Source organism: Microtus oregoni, unplaced genomic scaffold (genome assembly GCF_018167655.1).
Source record: "Microtus oregoni isolate MIOR12 unplaced genomic scaffold, Mior012 000006F_ref0000085, whole genome shotgun sequence".
Lineage (NCBI taxonomy): Eukaryota > Metazoa > Chordata > Mammalia > Rodentia > Cricetidae > Microtus > Microtus oregoni.
In genome coordinates, this window is record NW_024543065.1 from 47,662,186 (window position 1) to 47,677,077 (window position 14,892).

Genomic DNA, 14,892 nt, shown 5'->3' on the forward strand with positions numbered 1-14,892 from the left:
GATATGATATAGATATGAATAATTTGCATTAGTATAGATTTTGCTTTCTTGATAGAGATTTAAGGCCAATTTTGTTATATGTATAAGTGTTTCTGATTTTGATTAAGGTGTTGTGATTGTGTAGTTCATTTAAATATGTACTGTATAATTAAGAAATATAGGTTGTTAATGGATAATCATCGATAATAGTAAAGCTTGTAGTTATGTTAGTTAAATTTTCTAGATATATAGAGATATATTTTAGATAGCCATTCTTCATGTCTTTCAAAGATTACAGAATAGGACATTTAATGTTTTAATAACTAAGGACTTTTCATGACAATGAGACACTCTGCTCCTGGCAGCACCAGTGTACTTTAAGAGGAAGATGGGCATCAAAGAGGCACCTTATGGAGTTTGAAAGCCATTTGGGCAAGAAACTTCTCTTGCCTGGACTATTGCATAAACTAGACACAGAGAACCCGCAGAGAGAGGACTACTGAACTTGCCTAAGGTGAGATGATCTTTCGGGGTTCCTGATTCATTTTGAAAGAGTCTGCGAGACATTCTGCAGGACACAACAGATAGTGACCGAACTGACTTTGAATTTTCCTGCTTTATGGAAATGTCTGCTGGATACCATGGGCCTGAAGGCTGAAGATGGATGCCCCAACGGTACAAAAGAACTTTGGGTGACTGTCCAGGCAGCGAGATGTCTTTGTCATTTCTAGAGTTTGAAGTTTCTTAGTTCTTGTTTACTTAGGTAACATATCTTTCTGGAGTCTTTGATGGAGTTAAGAATAGTTAGTTATAGTTATAGTTTTCCTTAGTTATGATAAAGATTATTGTAACTTTTACTTGATAACTGTTTTGTTATATGTAATTTTGCTATGTTAAAGCCTTTTTTTTGTTTAAACCGAAAAAGGGGAAATAATGGAGGAAGGTCATTGGCTAATAAAGGCACTGCCGTGGCCCATTTTATTGGTTAGAGGATAGGTGGGAGGAGTAAACAGAACAAAATGCTGGGAGGAAGAGGAAGTGAGCTCAGAGACTTGACAGCTCTGCTCTCAGGAGCAGATGCCTGAGAGAGACGCCATGCCCTGCTCCCAGGATGAAGATCCGACCCAGGATGGACATAGGCTAGAATCTTCCCGGTAAGACCAGTTCTCACAGATTATTAGAGATGGGTTGATCGGGATGTGAGAATTAGCCTGTAAGTGCTAGAGCTAAAGGGCCAAGCAGTGCTTAAAAGAATACAGTGTCTGTGTAATTATTTTGGGGCATAAGCTAGCGGAGCAGGCGGCCAGGGTGCTGGGAACGCAGCCCAGCCGCCCCCATTACTACAGGACTATGCTGTTATCAACCATTCTGATCGTGGGTGTTGGGAGTCTTTTTCTGCTTTACAGTTAATGATCTCTTCTGCTGTCCGTGAGAGTCCTGAACTAAAATCACCAGTAAACTAAGGTGAAAGTGAGCAAAAGGAGTGGGTTAAAATCAGAGCAGCAGCTTGGGAAGGTAGTAATTCTATGTCCTTGGAGATCTCTGACTATCTTAGATGGGGTGCTCTATGCCTGGATCCTAAGCATTGATAAAGATAATTGTGGAAAGGCAGATCTTTGTGTTTACCAAGGAGAGAGGAACAAGATCTAGCAGTGGGAAACTGTTCTCATGAAACAGTTCTGAACTGTGGGAATTAATTCCCAAATATGTAACAGAAATGGGAGTTAGCCACAGTGAAAAATCTACAGCAAAGGACAGCCACTTTATTCCCAAAGCAATAATGTTAAAAAGTCTTGCCTTTTGGTTTAGCCAGTACCAGATCCCTTGGTGCTCATGAAAAGATGGCTGAACAATTACTGTATAATGTTGTGGCTTGTAGCAATTCTAGCTGAAGCTTCCCTAGTCCTTTTGTGTCAAGTCATAAACCTTCCTACCTTCTTATCTTCTTTTAGAGCCCAGGACCATTGTGTTGATGTACATAGTTGCTAGAGACAAGATTTCCACACAGCATTTCCACCTAGACACACAAGTCTTTTGACAACTTTTGTGTTTTTCCAGACATGTTTTAAGAACCACCATGCCAAATACAAACAGAAAAATATGCAGAAAATTCAAGAAAGACTGCCAGAATCTAGCGGACGCTCTAAGGCTGCTCCTTGTCAACTTATTCCTGTAGTCACTTATCTGTTTTTGCCTCTGTCAATATAGAGTCCATGTCTCCAGGCACAGCCACTGTGGGCTCCATTCCCCAAGTTAACCCCAGCTGGATTCTTCATATCTGGGTCGTAGACTAGAGTGTGATGCAGCCTTCCCTGACCTCTCCAATTCTTCTTTTTCTCTCCAGGTGTGGTTCAGGGACCAGAGGACAAGATATTCTCAGGAACATCCCCAATGCATTCTAGAATGCAAGGGAATTGAGGATAAGTCAGATGTCAGTGCATCAGAACAAATATTCATGTCCCCATCAATGCCCTTGTTATTGTTTATTGAATATTTTATTTTGTTGGATTTTAGTAATCACATATATGTGTAATTAAACTTAATTTTTTATATATGTGTTATATGTACATTGAGCTTGACGCCCCATGGTCAGCTGCTTTTTGGCCAACGAGGCCTTTCATTAATGGTCACAATATGCAATATTCCCAGAAGCTTCTTAGTTTCAGGAGTTCCTATTTATTTATTGTTGCTCTCAGTGCCTGTGCTACTAGGGTTATATTTAAAAAGTGCCCATGTATTGCCCATGCATTAAAGGCTACTTTCCACTTTCTCTTCTATTAGCTTCAATGTGGTTGGATTTATATTGTGGTCTTTAATCCATTTGGACTTGAATCTTGTGCATGGGGATAGATATGGATCTATTTTCATTCTTCTACGTGGTGACATCCAGTTATGCCAGAACCATTTGTTGAAGATGCTATCTTTTTTCCATTTGCAGAATTATCTTGGTTTGTGTTTTTATGTTGTTGTCTGTATTTCAGTTATCAAATCTTTATCTATTTCCTTCAGCTTTTTGATAGTTCTTTCTTGACTTTCTTTTAAAGATCTATTGTTTTCTTTGAATATTTTTTTGTCTTTTCCTCTTATTTCTACTTTTTTAAAGGGAACTTTTCATTTCTCTTTAAGGGTATCTATCATCTTCATGAAGTTTTATTTTAGCTCATTTTGTTTGGCTTTGTCAGCATTGGGATGCTCAGTTCTTGCTGGTGTAGGGCCACTAGTTACTGAGTGTGCCATATAGCTCTTTATATTGTTGAATGTATTTTTACAGTGTTGTCTACCCATTTCTTCTTCCAATGGCTACAGCTGGGGCCTGTGGGTTAGGGGACTGCTGTTCCTCCAGGTTAATCCATGGCCTTGATGGTGGTCACCAATGCAGCGTTTGGTCTTCCCAACGTGTACCCTGGGCCAAGGCTCTGGTGGTCACTCACCCATGTGTATGCAGGGCCAAGGCCCCAGGGTTGCTCCTCCAAGTATAGGAGCCAGCCTAGAGTCAAGTGATCACAGATGTGGTGAGGGATTGCTGGAAGTGTGTTTTGATTTTTTCGGGTCTCTGTGACTTTGGTGAGCCTTGAAGAGGCTAGATAGAAATGGGCCATGCAGTGTTTAAATGAATACAGTTTGTGTGTTATTATTTCGGGCATAAGCTAGCAGGTGGCCGGGGTGCTGGGGACGCAGCCCTGCCGCTCCTATTATAACAGAATGGCACCCAGACGTGTGGACTACTGAATCCATTGAAAGCCTGAGAAAGCTTGGGAAAGAGAAAAACATGTTTTCTTGGTAGCAGCGATTTCTTGGGTCTGCTCTGCTTGCTAGAAGCAAGCAAGCACTCTCATCTAAGAGAGGCTTCCTGACTCAGCTTCAGCAGCAAAACCCTGCAGCTCTTAAGAGGTCCTGCCATGAAACATTTAAATGGTGTTGATAAAAGCTGACTGAATGCTTGTTTGTTTTCAGCAGTAGCAGGAAAAAAACCTGTGTTGTTTTAAAATGCCAGCTTTCTGGGCTGTCCTGCCAAGGCAAACTGACTGTTTGAGGCAGGAGGGCCAGCTACATAGAGAGGACTTGAGTGTTGTCTGTTGCAGCTTGTTTGATGGCAAGGACCTTGAAACACTGTGGACTCAGCCACAAGATTGGAATGGCAGAAAGCTAAGAAATGGTCTACATCTAGCCGGCAAAGCCATGGCTTTATTCCAACTGATATTGCTTGGTACATTAAAGACTCATGTGGTCAGAAAAAGAGAGATATACAGTAAAGAGAGATTAAAAGACAAGGAAAATTTCTAAATGCTTTACAGTGTGTTTAAAATATATGTCAACTAAAAGGTAAATTCTTAAAAGTAAAAAATGAAAGAAAGAGAGTAATTGAGTGGGGTAGTACATACCTTTAATCCCAACACTTGGGAGGCAGAGGGAGATTGATCTCTGTGACTTCAAGGTGTGGTAGCACACGCCTTTAATCCCAGTGCCTAGAAGGTAGGGACAATCAGATCTCTGTGAGTTCAAGGTGTAGTAGCATACACCTTTAATCCCAATGCCTGGGAGGCAGAGACAGGCGGGGATCTCTGAGAGTTCAAGGACAGCCTGGTCTACAGAGTTATTGCAGGTCAAATATACAGAGAACCTGTCTCAAAAAGCAAAAAATAAAAATAAACAAAATAGAGGTTAAAATAAAACGCACAAAGATGGAAAAATACACAGAGAATTTTGATGCTGTATGCTATTATGCTCTCTTTGAATTATTTGAATGCTGAGGAAAGAGCAACAGATGCTAAAAGATATTTGTTTATAAATGCTGCTGAACTAATCCAACATAGATATTTTGAAAATATTTTGAAATTTTGAAATTTGGATCTAAGGACATGATGCTTTGGAAAGGAGTTTCTTATTTTGTTTTCACAGAGGGTGAGAGTCTGTGGATCGCTTCTTGCCCAATGTGGTATGATAGACCATGCCCTCCTGAAAGGTTGCTGTGAACACCCTCAAAAAGTTGTGTTGCTCAACTGCCAACTGAGATGACCCTGGCACACAGGTTACCTCATGAAAGATATGATTAACTGTGCCCCCGTTCAGCCGGAAGCAGTTTGGAGAGAAAAAACTGCGCCCATGTTCCCAAATATGATTTATAAAGGTTCTTTTACATTTAAAGGTGGATATGATACAGGTAGGAATATTTTGCATTGACATGGATTTTGCTTTAGTGATATAAATTTAAGGTCAATATTGTTATATGTATATGTGTTTTGATCTTGATTAAGGTATTCTGATTGTGTAGTTCACTTAAAATAATATATATATATAGCTTGTTAATAATCATAATGGTCAAGCTTGTAGTCATGTTAGTTAAGATTTTCTAGATGTACATAGATATATTTTAGTTAGGCATTCTTCATAGTTTTCAAAGATTATAGAATATGGCATTTTAAATGTTTTAATAACTTAGGGTTTTTCATGACAATGAGACACTCTGCTCCTGGCAGCACCAATCTACTTCAAGAGGAAGATGGGCATTGAAGAGGATCCTTATAGAGTTTGATAGCCAAATGGGCAAGAAACTGCTCTTGCCTGGACTATTGCATGAACTGGAAACAGAGAACCCACAGAGAGAGGACTACTGAACTTGTCTAAAGGTGAGATGATCTTTCGGGGTTCCTGATTCATGAAGGAGACTGCAAGACATTCTGCAGGACACAACAGATAGTGACTGAACTGACTTTGAATTTTCCTGCTTCATGCAAATGTCTGCTGGATACTATGGGCCTGAAGGCTGAAGATGGATGCCCCAATGGTACAGAGGAACTTTGGGTGACTGTACAGGCAGCAAGATGTCTCTGTCATTTCTAGAGTTTTGAAAATTGCTTACTTTTTCTTTGCTTAGATAATATTGTATTTTCTGGAGTCTTTGATGGAGTTGCAGAATAGATAGTTATAGTTTTCCAATGTTATGATAAAAGATAAAATAGACATAAATATTGTAACTGTAATTTTTACTTGATAACTGTTTTGTTATATGTAATTTTGCTATGTTAAAGTTAAAGCCTTTCCTTTTTGTTTAAACAGAAAAAGGGAAATGATAGAGGAAGGTCATTGGTTAAATAATAAAGAAACTGCTTGGCCTCGTAGGTTAAAACATAGGTGGGAGGAGTAAACAGAACAGAATTCTGGGAGGAAGAGGAAGTGAGCTCAGAGAGACGCCATGCTCCCCTCTCCCGAGCAGACGCGATTCAGCTACAACCCAGGATGGACTTAGGCTAGAATCTTCCCGGTAAGCGCACCTTGGGGTGCTACACACATGATTGGAAATGGGCTAGTCCAGGTGCGAGAGTTAGCTGAGAAGAGGCTAGATATAATGGGCCAAGCAGTGTTTAAAAGAACACAGTGTCAGTGTAATTATTTTGGAGTATAAGCAAGCCAGGCGGCGGGGGTGCTGGGGACGCAGCCCCGCTGCTCCAATTACAACACAAGCCTCTGGTGGTCACCCACGCATGTGTATGCAGGTCCAAGGCCCCAGGGTTGCTCCTCCAAGTGTAGGAGCCAGCCTAGAGTCATGATCACAGATGTGGTGAGGGATTGTTGGAAGTGTGTTTTGATTGTTCTCAGGACTCTGGGACTTTGGTGATTGAGAGTGGGGCTTGGAGTGTGCCTCCAATGGCTAGAGCCTAGAGAGGATGGCCCTCCAACTGGGAACCCAGACACTCACCTCTCCAGGTGCAGTCAGGGTCAATTCTCTTGTGGTCACAATTGTAGTGGGGGATGCTTTGCGGCATAAGGAGGCAGAACCCATGTTTCTGGGGTGTTGGTGGGTAGAGGTGGGGATTGGCATGTGGCTTTAGTGTCTAGGGCGTAGAAAGTAGGGGCATCCAGTTGTGAACCCAGACAGTCAACTTTCTGGATATAGGCAGGGACAAGGCTCTGTAAATCACAGATGTGGTGGCGATGGTTCAGGTCATGGGGAGGCTGAAGGTCTCTGGGGTTTTGGTGGGGGGAGTGTGGTGCACAATGTGCTAGGGCATAGAGAGGAGGACTCTTTATCCAGGAACACAGACACTCAATTTTCCAGGTATAGTCAAGGTCAAGGCTCTGGTGGTTGCAGATAACAAAGGGGAGGTGTTTGGGGGAGGCTGCTAGCAGGTCTCTGGGGCTTCAGTGTTTGGAATTGGATTTGGGATCTGCTTTGGGGGCTAGGGATTAATGAGCAGGACCCTCCAGCCAGGAGCCCAGTCACTCATCTCTCCAGGTGAACTCAGGACCCAGGTTTTCAGTACAAACTATAAACAGTATTATTGCTAATATATCTAAAACCTTTACCTCTTTTTGGAAACTTAAAAAGATTCATAGAAGCTTCAAGGAGTCATAACTTGGATTCACATGTCACAGGTCAAACAAATTCCAAACTTTCCTGGTACAGACAAAATTCAAATTTCTGCAAGTTAGAGAATAGATTACATTGGCCCTTATCATCAACAATAAACTGGTACATGAGGCCAAAATACATACAGGACAAATAAGGAATTGTAGTGCCTGTTAGCATACCACAGTGCATGCTGACCTCCATGCTCTCTGGCCAAGTGCCTGTTGGAGAATCCACAGAGATATTCAGTGCCCTGGCTCCTTTCAGGTCTTCTTACTCTATCCTCTACCCCAAATTTCTCCAGGTTATACATTTCCTTTCCCAAGATTCTGATTCCTATATAACTCTGTTATTCTCTTGACTCTCTTGGTCTTCTTGGTGACTCTTGCTCTCTTGGCTTTATCCCTGTTGATCCTCCTTTCTTGCTCCCCAAATCATAGTCTGGCCAATTCTGCTGATCATGTTTAGTCTACTCCTTTCTCTCTGTGTTCTAGGCATTCCCAGATGCCTCTTTCTGTATTCTCCATTTTACCTGTCAGGAAAATCTTCCCCTTAACCATAAAAATATAAAAAATTGTATTATTTCTTTCATTTTCACATTCTGATTTAAATATAAGTGTCTTTATGACATGCAAGTAGAAGGGCACTGTGTGAGAAGAGAATGTAATAATAGGAACAAAAGTATGGGACATGACAGTGGTGGAGCAATATAGGTAAATTACAAAGTTGTGCATGTATATATCAGAGTTTCATAATAAAGTCAATAATTTTATATGCCCACTAAACATTTTTATCAAAAAGAAGAAAAAGTGAAATTCAAATATGATATTCCAAGTAAATGTAAGTTTACAAAAGTCTTACACCATACACTATTTGAATGAGTTTGAAAATCTCTATAAATACAATTCATTTATTCCTTTTGCCTAAAAGTCAGAGTAAAAAGTACAGTTTATTGTATGTTTTCTATGTTTAAAATATTACAAGGATTGTTTTGAAGCTAATTACTTGAAGCACATTGGAGTTAGCTGACAATGTATAACAGACCAGTAATAAATGAAGAAAAACAGCTATTTGATGACTCAAGACACCAAGATTTTTGGCTGCATAGATGATTCAGAGATCAAGAGCATTGTACTACCCTTGTATAGGATATGATTTCAGATGCTAGGTCAAAAAGCAGGTGGCTAACAGCATCATGTAACTGCAATTCCATGAGAAACAATGCACTATTTTGGTCTCTGAAGGCACTACACACATAAATGTGTAAATGGTGCGGGAGAATTGTCTGTATTCTGTCAATCATGTTTTAAATAAATGCTGATTGGCCAGGCAGGAAGTATAGTTGGGAAAACAAGACAGGAAGTAGAGGTGATGCAATGAGAGCAGGAGAATTCTGGGAAGGAGGAAATTGATTCGTCCCACTCCTGCCCAGACCACCGAAGCAACAGGATGTGATCTGCCCCACTGAAAAGGGTTGACCCACATGGGTAACATAGATCAGAATAATGGGGTAACATAAGCTACAAGAGCTATTAAGTAGCCTGACCTAATCGGCCAATCGGCTTAATAACGTATAGAGATCTCTGTGTGATTTTCTTTGGGGCTTCCTGTCTGTGGGGTACCAGGAGGGACAAAAACCCCAACAAGTAGGCCTCAATCATGTTACATGTAAGCACACACACACGATAAAGCTAGCACTACTTTACTCTTACTATTATCACTGCTGCTACTACTAATGATTAAAGAACTAAACAATTCAATTATAGGATTTATTCTTTGACCACACCTAGTCATTTACAGTACCAATACATGATTTAATAGTTTTAAGAATTTATTGCCATGGGAACAGTTCTGGTGGGAAACCAATCATTTTCTCCTGGAACACTTTATCAAAGGCTTCAGCTTGGGCTACAGTAAAGTGATTCTTCCAGTCTCCAGTCGTGCCTGGAAAATGTGAAGAAGACACAAAGATGGGTTAATGATGATCTTAACACTACCACCCCTTAACTTAAAATGCTTAACATATCTCTCAATCCTCTTTTAACATACTTGACAAGGAACAAACAGTATATAAAGAGAAACTACCAGTAACTCCCTATATAATTCTTCTTATGCCTTGCAATAATATGCAAACAGACTTCTACCTCTGTGGAAATACTGACCCACTTTATTCTTTCCCATCCTGTCAACTACAAAATCTAACAGCATCAACACTAGCTCAAACTCTAGATGGCCAGATTATTTTTGCTCCCCACTATACCTGATTGCCCTACACTGTTCATCCCAACAGAGTTTTTTTATCTTAATTATCCAAGCTGACTTCAACTGTTCTTTCTACACTTTAGTGTTTACTTAGAGAAGTTCTGAAAAGCATGCAAGCAACTTTTAGAACATCTTTTAAAGTTAATTTTAATTATGTGTATAGGTGCACATGAAAGCAGTTACCTTCAGAAGTTAGAGGCAGTGTATCTCTTGGAGCTGGAGATACACACAGTTGTGAACTACATGACAGTGAAGATGTAGGAGACCCAGAAACAGTCAGCAGTGAATGTCCCAGGACTCCTCTTTTCAATCAGTATGGTGTTTGGTAATGTATGCACATCTACATTATTTCATCCTCTGTCCTTTTTATAATCTTTGGTTTTGATAACTGCATTATAAGATGTCTCTAGTTGTAATGTTAAATTGTCCAACTGCTCACACTGCATAGTGTGGACATTCACACTGGAGTGCTCATATATTCCATATAATAATATCTTGTTCTTTTGTTTTCTTAGTAATACCACTGTAATCAACTCTTCCTTTCTTCCAAGCAAAACTGTAAATCCCCTATCCTTGCTGTTTTTTATTTTATAGTTATGATGCTTTGACATGCTCTACTCGTTTCTATTTTGCATATATGCACAAAATCTAATATATTTTAAATGTAAAAAGTAAAATGATTCTTAAACTGTAAAAGCTTTTATTTAATCAAGCATATCAGGCAAAGTGAACATACTCAATTTGGGTTTGTTGAAAGCATTCCTTAATGAGTTAAGAAGGTATTGGCATTGTTCCATTTTGCCACGCAGAAAAATTAGTCCTTGAGATTTTACCCAGCATGATATTGATGAATTCAGATGAAGCAAAAACGATTGGTAATAAAGGTCAGACTTTTCCTTATCATATTACATTCTTTATTAAAGATTTGTTTGTTAAATATATATATATTATTCTGCCTGCATGTATCTGTTCAAGCCAGAAGAAGTCACCAGATCACTCAGGACCTCTGGAAGAACAGTCATTATTCTTAACATCTGTCATATCTCCAGATCATCACATTATTTTCCGGAAGAATCATGTAAGTTAATTTTAAGCCCCTAGTAGTATTTATTAAAGAACAGATGAAGAATTCAGAATTAAATTGTAATTATTGATATACCATATTAAAATAATATACAGTTATTTGTTATGTATATAAAATTGCCATCTGTTATGGTGGGATCTTATAAGTATCCTTTTCTGCTCCCAGCTTCATTATTTTTATCACTTTTACAACAAGATATTTTATTGTTTCTCACAGCATGCCTGGCTTTTAATAAACCAGAATAGATGCTGACATACCAGAACTTCGTAAATTCAATATGAATGAGTCAAGTTAAGAGAAGCATGTCTTTGAAGGGACACACATGGAGTTCTAAGTTAGAATATGACAATATCCTGTGCACCTTACAAGAAAATACTTCTCTTCTTTTTTTCTAATAAACTCCTCAAACTTTGGTGTGTTAGGGGACAAGATAACCCTACTGCATGATGACTTAACTGTTATTGGTAAGAAAATTCCTAATAGTTCTGGTAGCTGTAGATCTCACAAAAATATTTTTGTTCAGAATCACCCTGGCATTTCTTATGGCCTGTAGATAGTGGGCTTTTCCCTAGATCTTTTTCTGTCTCTGTCTAAGATTAATGTCTTAGACATTCGTACACAAACACAAACATATACACACATACAATCACACACACACACACGCACACACATATATATATGTAAATAAATATAAATGTATCCTCCTGAAACATATGATACATGAGCCATACCATATTTTGGAAGAGCTAAAACCCTATTTTTCTCTCATGCTCCACCACTCTATGATGTAGGAAACTTGAAAGTTAAGGCTGAAGAATCTAAATTATTGGTAGAAGAAAATGAAATCCATTGTTCTCTGCTTCCTGCATCTATACCCTAGTTCTTTACTCATCTCCAGAGACCTGATATCTGACTCATTCCTTCTTCAACACTGACTCCCATCTCACCAATTACTTGCTAGAAAGGTGTAGGTGAGATTCCAGGTGTTATTCACTCTGGCAAAGTTACTCCTTAATTTTAAAGCAATGAAATCATGCCCATATTTTTTCCCAGCATTGAGAGGTAGCACAGACATAGAGAAGATGGATATTGCCATTCCACGAGAGACAATTCAGAACCAACTGAGTAGCCCTGAGTCTGAAGCAATTCAAATTTAGGTTGAAAAATACTGTTATATTGTAGCAGCGGTAAATAATTTGCATTGCCTTTATGGGTCTAGAGCCTACTATGAGTCAGTAATCTTGACATATTCAATATCTTTTCAAATCATTTTGTAGAAAGTGATTTCAGTGTTTATCATCCCAGATATATCTTTGGTCCCATGCATTGACATTTTCTTTAGAGTTGAGTTCTAAGATACAGAGAGCCTTACAGAGCCTCATTGCAACATGTCTACACTTCATTTTATATTGAGGGTACTGGACATATGCAATGCCAAGATGCTCTCCCACAACAAGTCAATTCTTTTTCAGAGTTCCTGAAAGCCACATCATCAACATGGAAAGATTCCATTGCAAGGTCTGTAAGAAACCATATTGTAATGAGCTATGACTTTTGAAACATGCCCAACTTTCTTATAGTCTCTTTGATATGTAGAGAGTTGCATGGAGGCACACCTGATTGTGCTGGCTCCCGCCCTCCGCGATCCCAAAAGTGAGTGTTCTCTGTGATAATCAACTCCTAATTATGGCTAAGACCTGACTTATGCTATTATCATGCAATGAGTGTCAGCTGCCTGCATATGTGTAGACCTATGGGCAGTGCCCACGTGGCTATCCGGGGTTGGCAGCCTGTGCCTTTTTAAGGGCTTGGAGAGGTGTGCCCGGGGGAGGGGGAGAGAGAGAGAGAGAGAGAGAGAGAGAGAGAGAGAGAGAACAAGGTCCTGAATAAACTGCCTAGTAAGAAGAGCTCTGGTGTTGCGTCTTCCTTGCTGGTCGAGGCTGAACACGACAAGTGGTGGCCGGTATGGGGAACCTCAAAACCTCTCTTCATGGAGCCCAGAACTTGCTGCAGTCAGGGGGTGCACCGGTAAATCCTCAGGTAAGATTGAGGAATCGCGACAAGTGGGTTTTCTGTTCTCACAATAGAAAAAGGGAGAGCAAGGTAGTAGAGCTGCGACAAGAGTGGACGGGTTAAAAGTGAAATTGTACGAATCTAACATTTGTTCAGATGGGCGCTTCACCTTCGCGTCCAATTTTTTTAGCTCTTAAAGGAGTCAGATCAGTTTGGAGGCTAGTGTGGCGTTACTTGAAAGACCAAAGGTATAGTGAAGCAATAGAGAATAGCCAGGCCGCCCTAGAGATACAACAGGACAAGAGATCTGAGCCTCTGAAAAAGCTATGTTTGATGCTGGGTCAGGTAAAGGTACAAGGAAAAAGAACCCAGGAAAAGGAAAAACAGGATTACATCCTTGTCTGTCAGAACTGGAGGAGTCAGATATTTCCATTCACTCAGAGTCTGATGAGGAGGAGGAGGAAGAGGAGGGCTTCTATGTGATCCCCCTAGAATCTATCCGTAAATCTATAGACAGGATAAAGATCAAGAGAAAAAAGAAGGGAGGAACAGAAGCAGAAACAACTTGAAAGTACAAGGAGTGTAACTCCTTCGGACCCCCCTCTGTATCCTGAGTTCACGGGAGCAGAAGGAGGGATTTCTTTCAGTCCTGGAGTATGGAAGGAGGTCAGAATGGAAGTGATGACCCAGAAAGGAGTTAGAATGATGACTGCTTTCCCAGTATTTCAAGATCAACAAGGTAACAGATATCATGAGCTGTTAGATTTCAAGGTTATAAAAACATTGGCCGAGTCTGTCCAGACTTATGGTGTTTCAGCTTCTTTTATGATGGCTCAGGTGGAGGCTTTACATAGGTATGCTAGGACCCCATCTGACTGGATGAACCTTGCAAAGGCTTGCTTGTCTCCTGGTCAATATTTAGATTGGAAAGCTTCTTTAATTGAATTTGCCAATGGCCAGGCTGAGATAAATTTAGCAGCTGGGGCAGCTCAAGCAGCCTGGGATACGGACATGCTACTTGGACAAGGTAGATTTGCCAATCAGCAAAATGGATATCCACCTCGGGTGTATGAGCAAATTAACAATCTTGCTACTCGAGCCTGGAAGTCTCTGCCAAATAGAGGGGAAGTAAGGGGTAATCTAGCGAAGATTATCCAAGGACCCACAGAGCCTTTTTCTGATTTTGTGGCTGGACTGGTGGAGGCGGCAGGAAAGATGTTTGGTGATCCTGACACCGCTATGCCATTAATCAAGCAGTTAGCATATGAACAATGTACGAAAGAACGCAGGGCAGCCATTACCCCTTACAAGAACAGAGGGCTGGAATATTGGATGAGAGCATGTAGAGAGCTAGGAGGCCCGTTAACCAATTCTGGGCTAGCTGCTGCTGTACTTCGACTAAGTAAAAACGGGAACAATACGGGAACTTGCTTTCGATGTGGCAAGACAGGCCGTATAAGGCGTAACTGCCCTCAAGGAGGAAGCACTCAGAAAGGACATGCCCAGGAAGCTGGAATGGTCACTGCCCAATTCCAATACTATGCCCCAGATGTAAAAAAGGAAGGCATTGGGCGATTGGGTGTAGGTCAGTAAAATATATTAATGGACAACCCCTGGTAAATGTTACTATGCCAAAAAAACAGACAGCGGGGCCTCCGGCCTCAGGGCCCCCAAATATATGGGGCAATGGAGGATCAGAGCAGAGAAGGGAGTCACGAGCAGTGGCCAACCTTCAGACACCCCAAGGACCACGACGAGCTACTGCAGGTTCAGCAGGACTGGACCTTCGTGCCACTACCAGACTCGTATTAACCCCCCAAATGGGAGTTCAGACAGTAGACTCTGATTTTCAGGGTCCTCTTCAACCTGGTACAGTGGGATTATTACTAGGGAGATCATCTATTACCCTAAGAGGATTACGTGTCCATTCTGGGATAATTGATCCAGACTATACAGGCATTGTTAAAATTATGGTTGAGTCGCCTAAAGGCATTACCGCGATTTCCCCAGATGATAGGATAGCTCAACTTGTTATTTTGCCTAGTCTACATGACAAACATCCAGCTAAAGACATTGAAAGAGGAGATAAGGGATTTGGTTCATCAGGTACAGACTTAACATTTTTATCCTTGGATTTGTTCCAAAGGCCTATTTTACAACTAACTGTTAATGGAGTCGAGATCATAGGCCTTTTGGATATAGGGGC

General features: G+C 40.5%; 1 protein-coding gene across 2 annotated transcripts in view; it reads right to left on the reverse strand.

The window, feature by feature from the left end:
- Positions 1-9,082: 9,082 nt before the first annotated feature.
- LOC121449068 (sulfotransferase 2A1-like) overlaps positions 9,083-14,892 on the reverse strand; it is a 51,339-nt gene continuing 45,529 nt past the window's right edge. For both annotated transcript variants that reach the window (XM_041653271.1, XM_041653270.1), the window contains one exon: positions 9,083-9,271. In XM_041653271.1, the coding sequence (XP_041509205.1) occupies positions 9,159-9,271 (113 nt within the window). In that variant the 3' untranslated portion in view covers positions 9,083-9,158. The remainder of the gene's footprint in view (positions 9,272-14,892) is intronic.